The sequence below is a fragment of the Oratosquilla oratoria genome, chromosome 42 (assembly GCF_046742065.1).
Source record: "Oratosquilla oratoria isolate Oo_2021 chromosome 42, ASM4674206v1, whole genome shotgun sequence".
NCBI lineage: Eukaryota > Metazoa > Arthropoda > Malacostraca > Stomatopoda > Squillidae > Oratosquilla > Oratosquilla oratoria.
This window is the reverse complement of record NC_134818.1, coordinates 776,640-786,717: the sequence shown is the minus strand read 5'-3', so window position 1 is coordinate 786,717 and position 10,078 is coordinate 776,640. Positions and strand designations below refer to the sequence as shown.

The window sequence follows — 10,078 nt, the reverse complement described above, 5'->3', positions numbered from 1 at the left end:
ATCTGATGGGATAGTTTTTGTAATAACATATGATGATTATCTTTGTTTACCAATTATGATCGAAAATCACTGAAAAGAAGTATATAGAGCAAAAGATATGTGCTGTAGTGACGAGCATGTAGGCTGCAAAATGGTCAGGTTTGGAGTGATATCATAAACCATTTATATATTATGCATATCTATTATTATTCTTTTCTGTTGTTGGGAGTTGAGCAAGTAACTTGAGGATAGCAACATAATAACCTTTACTAAGTGTGTGACATGTGATGTCCATAAATCATATTACACAGTGTTGGAAATTATGGTTAGTTATTAAGTTCAACAGCTTTATTTGATCACAAATGGTACATAATAAAGTAAAATCTTAAATGATCACTTCTCGTTTGGTAGAATGAAGTCGACTATTGTTGATTTTGAGACTTTGTGAATTCTTCATTTCGGAAGTAGTAGTTCGAGGCCTCAGAACAAGGAAGAGCTGCCTGCTCCTCCACACACGTTAGTTCGTTCTGGTCGAAGATGGAGTCCTCACCGCATATGAAGCTATACTGGGTAGTATCTCCACGGCCGTCGGGGAGAGCATGTGGGTTGCACACGTGGAAGACGCGGCAGTTGTTGCCCTGGTCGGCGTAATAACCGTAGGGCCGGCCAGTGCACTGGAAGGATGTGTCGACACTTCCTAGCCGGGAGCTCGAGCCGGATGGGAGGTTGAGGGGCTCAATTTCACCGTCGAAAGAAGTCATGAGGTCCTGCTGGAACTGGTCCAGTTGGAATGTGTTTCCAAAATTGGATCTTTGCTGGAATAGGTTGTTTTGTCCTTGGCCACTGAAAGAAGATCCAGATTGGAAACGATTGTTTTGTCCCTGAACACTAAAAGAGGATCCAGATTGGAAACGATTGTTTTGTCCCTGACCATCGAAGGAGGATCCGGACTGGGATCTGTCACTTTGTCCTTGACTACTAAAGGAGGATCCAGGCTGGAATCGGTTACTATGTCCTTGACTACCGAGAGTGGATCCAGATTGGAATCGGTGGTTTTGTCCCTGATTGCTGAAGGAGGATCCAGACTGGAATCGGTCACTTTGTCCTTGACTATTGTGAGAGGATCCAGACTGGGATCGGTCGCTTTGTCCCTGACTACTGAAGGATGATCCAGACTGGAATCGGTCACTTTGTCCTTGACTACTGTGAGGAGATCCAGACTGGAATCGGTTCTGTTGTTCCTGACTGTTGGAGGGGGATCCAGACTGGAATCGGTCACTTTGTCCCTGACTGCTGAATGAGGATCCAGACTGGAATCGGTCACTTTGTCCTTGACTACTGAAGGGGGATCCAGACTGGAATCGGTTCTTTTGTCCTTGACTACTGGAGGAGGATCCAGACTGGAATCGGTCACTTTGTCCCTGATTACTGAAGGAGGATCCTGACTGGAATCGGTCATTTTCTCCCTGACTACTGAAGGAGGATCCAGACTGGAATCGGTTCTTTTGTCCTGGACTACTGGAGGAGAATCCAGACTGGAATCGGTCACTTTGCCCCTGACTGCTGAAGGGGGATCCAGACTGGAATTGGTCACTTTGTCCTTGACTACTGAAGGAGGAGCCAGACTGGAATCGGTTCTTTTGTCCCTGACTGCTGAAGTGGGGCTCAGATTGGAATCGATTGCTCTTCTTTATAAAAAGTGAATGTTGGACGCGATCATTCTGTCCCTGACCACTGACAGAAGAGCCTAAATGGAAACGGTTGTCTTGTCCCTGACTGTTGGAAGATGAATCGGTGTGGAATACGTCGTTTTGTCCCTGACTGTTTGCGGAAGAGCCTGAGTGTGACTGACTTCTTTGCTTCTCATTGATGAGAGACGATTCAGACTGGAATAAATTTATTTGTTCCTGACTTTTTGGAGACAAATCTGACTGGAACTGATTGTTTGGGCCCTGATTTGTGAACGAAGTACTGGACTGGGTTGGATCATTTTTTCCCTGACTAAGTGAGGAAGAACCTGACTGAAACTTATCATTTTGTCCTTGACTGCTTAAAGAAGAACTATATTGGAACTGATTTCTTTGTCCTTGATTGTTGAATGAAGTACCATACTGGAACTGATTTTTCTGTCCTTGTCCGACAGAGGAAGAACCAGTCTGGAACTGATTTCTATCTCTTTGATTGTTAAAAGAAGAAGAATGGAACTGATTATTTTGCCCTTGACCGTTTAATGGAGAACTAGACTGGAACTGATTGTTATGTCCCTGATTGTTGGAGGAAGTGGAGTGAAATTGATTATTTGGTCCATGACTACTGAAGAAAGACCCAGAAGCAAGCGAGCTCTTTTGGTTCTGTGTACCCACTGAAGAATCGAGATCAAACTGACTATCTAGCCCCTGACCAGATGAAAGAGTCCCACTATGGAATGAAATTTGATTCTGGCCGTTTATGGAGAGCCCTGTTTGAGAGTTAATGTTCTGTTGGTTATCCAGTGAGGGTCCAGAGAAAACGTTGGTGCTTTCCTGTTGACTGGTGATTGAAGACCCAGTTCGGAATAAGTTCTGTCCATCACTGGTGAGTGATGATCCTGGTTGGAATTGGCCGTGGCTTTGATCACTAAATTGAGAATTTGTGTGGGGCCGGTTCTGATCTTGATTGGTAAGAGAAGACGACTGGAATGTTTCACTTTGCCTGTGACCAGCAGAGGAGCTGGGCTGGAAATGAGTGTTTTGGTTACCAGCGACTCCTTGAACACCTGACGAAGTGGACTGATACTGATGCTCTTGGAACTGGCTGTTGAACTGATTTGAACGGTTGTCGAAGAATCCCGGGCGAGCAAGTCTTACTGAAGGGGGATCATTGTCTAAGGATAACTGCCGAGCCAAAGCACTTCCAAGTAGTAGAACTGCAAATTACAATAAGAAATAATAAGAACAACACCAACCAAAAACATGTAGACACAAATTCTAATGAAATTTCTAATATGATATACATATTTCATTTACTTAATGACTGATTATAGGACAATGATATGAGCAATATTTTTGTTTACCAAATACGAGGAACTTCATGGTGTGGAGTAGGAGGAATGACTGAGAAAGAGGAAGACCTGACGGCTTTTAAGTCGTGGCCAAAGTGAAGGTGAGAGAAGCAGAGAGGTGAAGTGGTCATGAAGACAGGTTTTGAAGGATGGAAATCAACCCTTTGGCACTTGTAGGCATATCAGATTAAACATATTACTTCCACCAAAGCATTTATCCTTGTTTAACGACATGCGATAATTTCCTATGCATGTAGTTTCCTTCCCTCTTTGTTGAATAATGTATATATATATATATATATATATATATATATATATATATATATATATATATATGTGTGTGTGTGTGTGTGTGTGTGTGTGTGCGTGTGTGTGAAATTCACAGCTTACGAGAAAACTAATAAGTAAAATTAAAAATACGACATCTAAGATAACGGATGGGTCTGCTCCCCAATCAACAAAAGGGATTCAATTTCTTCGCTTAGATTAGATTTTTAAATACATTGTATGCAAGACAATTCTATTTAGATCAGAGGAGAACCTCGTGCAGACGAAATGAAGACTATCTCGAATGAGCTCAGTCCAACGATGATGTCTCTAGAGATTGATATGGTTGATCCGACAATTTCAGTAAGCATAAGGCAAAATTTCATCCTAAGGGGCTTAGATTATAACACTAAGAGAGCAAAGTTGTCAGATTTCTCTTATTTTTTCCAATGTCATATACACATTTGAATTCATTGGATGGAGATGTTACTAATAACATATATACCACCTTACTTGACGTTGAATGTGTTGAATGTTGTTCTGGGCAGCAGGTGCTGCCCGTGGCCACGCTGATACGCCGCCACTAGTAATTCCCGTTAGCCAGGGCGGGAAGGGATTAACTGAGGTAGTATTATATTTCAAGCACGAGAACATGAACTTTTGATCATGGAATTCTACCGTCAAACGAATAAAATCTCGAAATCCTTAAAGTGTGTCTTCGTGGTGAAGGCGTTGGCTGAGAAACATTATCCCCTTAAGTATGGAGTTGGATGAATGAAACCATCTGGAGTCAGCTAGAATAATCGTGTGAAGGGTGAGGAGGCCAAAGCGGTGGCGTGTACTTGGTGCAATTTAAATATCCTTGTTTACCTCCTGATGCCAGACGACTTAATTCAGCTGATGAGAGCCTTGGGTTCAAACGTTCCTTTTTCATATCGGGTGTCATTTTTTTCATTTGGTTTTTAGTATGGACAAGGTATCTATTTCCATGTCGTCATTCCCCTCGGTTTTGACAGGGTCAAAGGGGATTAACCATCCCTTTTACCCCTTTACCGTAGCAGGTGACATTCTACCTTTTTTTCTGACAATCGCTAGTTCGTTTCATCCATCTCCGTGGAACCCCACTCCTCGGCAGCCAAAGGGTTAAGGAAATCATGTTGGGCGCCTCGCAAGACTCAAAAGCTTGTTCGGTCACATCAAGAAGCAGCTTGCTTACATCAAGTCAATGCACCCTCACAACCGCACCAGGGTGACTGAGGGAGAAGCCAATCAAGCCAGACGACTGACTACGAACACACCAGACAGACGAGTCTATCGAGCTGACGTGGCATCTGCCGACACTCTCCATTCATGAAGGAGACAAATCCAGTGGCTTTTTCTGTAAGAGTAGCTGAAAAATTAAATTCCTCGGTGATTTTTGTGTGAAGTCTTGATATCTTGTTCCAAAATATGTAGAAAATTGTCGTGTTAATCCGCCCGGAAGTAACGAGCAAAGTCATTTTTTTTTTTTTTTTTTGTTTGTGACCAAAATTGTCATTAGCGGACGCTTTTAAGATTATATATAAATTAAAACCATTTTAGTACCACTACTAAGCGTACAATTGTACATAAAATTTAAAAAATGTACCAAGCAATGTGAAAACATGAGTCTGTGTATCTGCTGTGTGTCCAACTGTTTGCCTATCTATCGTTTTTCATCTATAATTATAGTTGTACAGTGCGTCATCATAGCAAAAGAGTAAGTTAGACATGATCATTTATAGAAAATTGTTTTCCAGAAAAAAAAAAAAAGTTATTATTATTATTATTATTATTATTATCATTATTATTATTATTATTATTATTATTATCATTATTATTATTATTATTATTATTATTATTATTATTATTATTATTATTATTATCATTATTATTATTATTATTATTATTATTATCATTATTATTATCATTGTTGTTCTTGTTCTTATTATTATTATTATTATTATTATTATTATTATTATTATTATTATTATTATTATTATTATTATTATCATTATTATTATTATTATTATTATTATTATTATTATTATTATTATTATTATTATTATTATTATTATCATTATTATTATTATTATTATTATTATTATTATCATTATTATTATTATTATTATTATTATTATTATTATTATTATTATTATTATCATTATTATTATCATTGTTGTTTTTGTTGTTCTTATTATTATTATTATTATTATTATTATTATTATTATTATTATTATTATTATTATTATTATTATTATTATTACTATTGTTATTATTACTATTGTTATTATTATTATTATTATTATTATTATTATTATTATTATTACTATTGTTATTATTAATATTGTTATTATTTTTATTATTATTATTATTATTATTATTATTATTATTATCATATTATTATTATTATTATTATTATTATTATTATTATCATTATTATTATTATTATTATTATTATTATTATTATTATTATTATTATTATCATTATTATTATCATTGTTGTTTTTGTTTTATTATTATTATTATTATTATTATTATTATTATTATTATTATTATCATTATTATCATTATCATTACTATTGATATTATTATTATCATTATCATTACTATTGATATTATTATTATATTATTATCATTGTTATTATTATTATTATTATTATTACTATTGTTATTATTATTATTATTACTAATGTTATTATTATATTAAAATTATTATCATTATTATTGTTATTATTATTATCATTATTATTATTATTATCATTACTATTGTTATTATCATTATTATTATTATTATTATTATTATTATTATTATTATTATTATTATTATTAGCATTATTATTATTAATATTATTATTATTATTATTATTATTAATATTATTAATATTATTAATATTATTATTATTATCATTATTATCATTTATAATATTATTATGATTATCATTATTATTATCATTATTACTATTATTATTATTATTATTATTATTATTATTATTATCATTATTATTATTATTATTATTATTATTATTATTATTATTATTATTATTATTATTATTATTATTATGATTATTATTATTATTATCATTATTATTATTATTATTATTATTATTATTATTATTATTATTATTATTATTATTATTATTATTATTATTATTATTATTATTATTATTATTATTATCATTATCATTATTATTATCATTATTATTATCATTATTATTATTATTATTATTATTATTATTATTATTATTATTATTATTATTATTATTATTATTATTATTATTATTATTATTATTATTATTATTATTATTATTATTATTATTATTATTATCATTCAGCTTTCTTCTTTCACACACTCTCCCAAACTCTGTCACCAACTTTCTCAATCCCTCCTCCGATCCTGCCACAAACGCAGTGTCGTCCGCAACAACAGCTGGCTCACCCCCCACTTTTCTCCATTTTCTTTAACCATCTCCAATCCCTGACCCACCACCCTTGCATTTACCTCTCACCACCCCACCCATGTATAATTTGAACAGCCAGGGCGACATAACGCATCCTTGACGAAGTCCTACCTTTACCTCGAACCATTCACTCTCTCCATTTCTAATCCTGACACAAGCTCTACTACTCTCATAAAAACTCTTGACAGCTCCTAGAAGCTTTCCTACTATCCCGTATATCTGCAAAACCTCCCACAGCGCCTTTCTGTCTACCCTGTCTTGTGGGTAAAATTTAGGTGATGAGATGTACAAGGGGTGAAAGTGGCAGTAGGCTGGAAGTGAGCATTAAGGGAGAGTGACTGGAGGAAGTGGATAGTTTTAGATGCTTGGGTGCCAATGTGGCAGGAAAAGGTGGAGTGAAAGTGGAGGTAGAATGTAGATTGAGAGAAGCGAGTAAGTGCCTTGGTGGATTAAAAAGTGTAATGAGGAATAGACATTTGGGAATGGATGCTAAGAGGAGACTGTATGAAGGAGTGGTTGTGCCTACAGCACTGTATGGGGCAGAAACATGGAACCTAATAGAGGAAGAGAGAAGGAGTTTGAATGTGTTTGAGATGAGGTGTCTGAGAAGTATGATGGGGGTTACTGAGCTAGAGTGAGAAATGAGGAGGTGAGGAGGAAAACAGGGGTGGAAAGGGAGTTGGGAGATAGGGTTGTTGAAAGAGTAGTGGAGTGATTTAGACACATGGAAGGAATGAGTGAAGAAAGACTAGTAAAAGAGGTATGGAAGGCAGATGTGGAGGGAGTGAACATGAAGGGACGTCCCAGGATGAGGTGGATGAATGGGGTGAAGGGGGTTTTGGGGAAGAGGGGAATGTCTGTTGAGGAAGGACGGGAGAGGACAGAAGACAGGGGTGAATGGAAAATGGTTGTGTATGGATGATGTCGTGATGCATGAGGTGGAAAAGCTGGGGGGATATGGGATGAGGTAGTATGTGTGAGCAAAATTTGACGCAGCCCGAAGGAATTTCTCCCCGTCTTCTCCTTTTATGCATGGGGGGACGGAGAGGGGGGGGGGGATTCGCCGATTTAATGAAGCGGCCTTGCTGTGGATGTGCTGTGTCTTTCGACACTGCTTCTGACCCAGGACAGTGGACAAGGTGCAGGGATGACCCGTCATCCAGGAGGTGCTAAGATAAGAGGGAGGGTGGAGGGGTGTGGAGTGTATTCAGGGATGGAATAGGTGGGAATGATTTTATGCCTTTTCCTTTTTGGCTACCTCCCTTGTAAGGGGGAAAAAGCCTTGGTATATGTATGTATGTATGTATGTATGTATGTATGTATGTATGTATGTATTATTATTATTATTATTACTATTATTATTATTATTATTATTATTATTATTATTATTATTATTATTATTATTATTATTATTATTATTATTATTATTATTATTATTATTATTATCATTATTATTATTATTATTATTATTATTATTATTACTATTTTCATCATCATCATCATTCTTATTATCATTACTATCATTATTATCATTATCATTATTATTATTATCATTATTAATATTATTACTCTCATTATTATTATCATTATTGTTATTATTATTATTATTATTATTATTATTATTATTATTATTATTATTATTGTTATTATTATTAATATTATTATTATTATTATTATTATAATTATCATTATTATTATTATTATTATTATTATTATTATTATTATTATTATTATTATTATTATTATTATTATTATTATTATTATTATTATTATTATTATTATTATTATTATCATTATTATTATTATTATTATTATTACTATTATTATTATCATTATTATTATTACTATTATTATTATCATTATTATTATGATCATTGTTATTATTATTATTATTATTATTATTATTATTATTATTATTATTATTATTATCATTATTATTATTATTATTATTATTATTATTATTATTATTATTATTATTATTATTATTATTATTATTATTATTATTATTATTATTATTATATTATTATTATTATTATTATTATTATTATTATTATTATTATTATAATTATTATTATTATTATTATTATTATTATTATTATTATTATTACTATTATTATTATCATTATTATTATTACAATTATTATTATCATTATTATTATTATTATTGTTATTATTTTATTATTATCATTATTATTATTAATTATTATTATTATCATTATTATTATTATTATTATTATTATTATTATTATTATTATTATTATTATTATTATTATTATTATTATTATTATCATTATTATTATTATTATTATTATTATTATTATTATTATTATTATTATTATTATTATTATTATTATTATTATTATTATTATTATTATTATTATTATTATCATTATTATTATTATTATTATTATTATTATTATTATTATTATTATTATTATTATTATTATTATCATTATTATTATTATTATTATTATCATTATTATTATTATTATTATTATTATTATTATTATTATTATTATTATTATTATTATTATTATTATTATTATTATTATTATTATTATTATTATTATTATTATTATTATTATTATTATTATTATTAATAATATTTTTATTTCTAATACCGCCTAATACAGAAGTTCATTTATCCTACTGTCAACCACCGTCTGCTCAAAATCTAGGTTTTGTATATGTGTTGATTTGGGCGGTGGGGACCTTGTATCTCTCAGGCATAGGAGGGCTGACCTTAGGAGTGAGAATGACAGTCTACATCTCATCCAAGAAACAATGTTGCTTTTTGGTTGTTGTTTCTTTTCAGCCATCACCTCTGCCAGCCGAGATTAGAATGCCTTTGCTCTAGGACCCATCCCACGTGAAGTCGTAAAGGTTATAGGAGTGAATGAGCCCTGGTCTACATTTTGTATACGCTCTTCGTACATCCTGATCTTCTTATACTCGTTCTGGGAGTGGAATGCCTCAATGGTTAGGTTGTTGTAACAGGGGGCCATCGGACCAAATATTCTCATACCAAAGAAAGCCAATTGTCCCCGTGTCCAGAAACCTCATGCGCTGACATCCACTCTTGCTTCATCTGTTGTATTGGACGTGCGGTACCTGAAGTTTTCCCCTCCTAGTGGGAGTAATGTTGGTTCGATAGTCACATCCTTGCACACCTCCTGAAGCATTTGGGCAGTGAGATCCCTTACATCATCATGTCGCATGCAATGAATCCACCCTGCTTGCATATCATCGCATGGTCTGGAGTAAACTGTACACCAAAGGAGCATCTGTTCGGCAGCCCTTCCAATGGCCATCC

The 10,078-nt window shown here is 32.5% G+C and overlaps 1 protein-coding gene across 1 annotated transcript; it reads right to left on the bottom strand.

Annotated features, from left to right (window-relative positions):
• Positions 1 to 309: 309 nt before the first annotated feature.
• LOC143021753 (uncharacterized) lies at positions 310 to 3,125 on the bottom strand. The gene is made up of 2 exons (XM_076179457.1): positions 3,032 to 3,125; positions 310 to 2,884 (listed from the first exon to the last, which is right to left on the bottom strand). Exons 1-2 carry the CDS (start codon positions 3,048 to 3,050, stop codon positions 402 to 404), a joined length of 2,502 nt encoding a protein of 833 aa, XP_076035572.1. The 5' UTR covers positions 3,051 to 3,125; the 3' UTR covers positions 310 to 401.
• Positions 3,126 to 10,078: the final 6,953 nt, after the last annotated feature.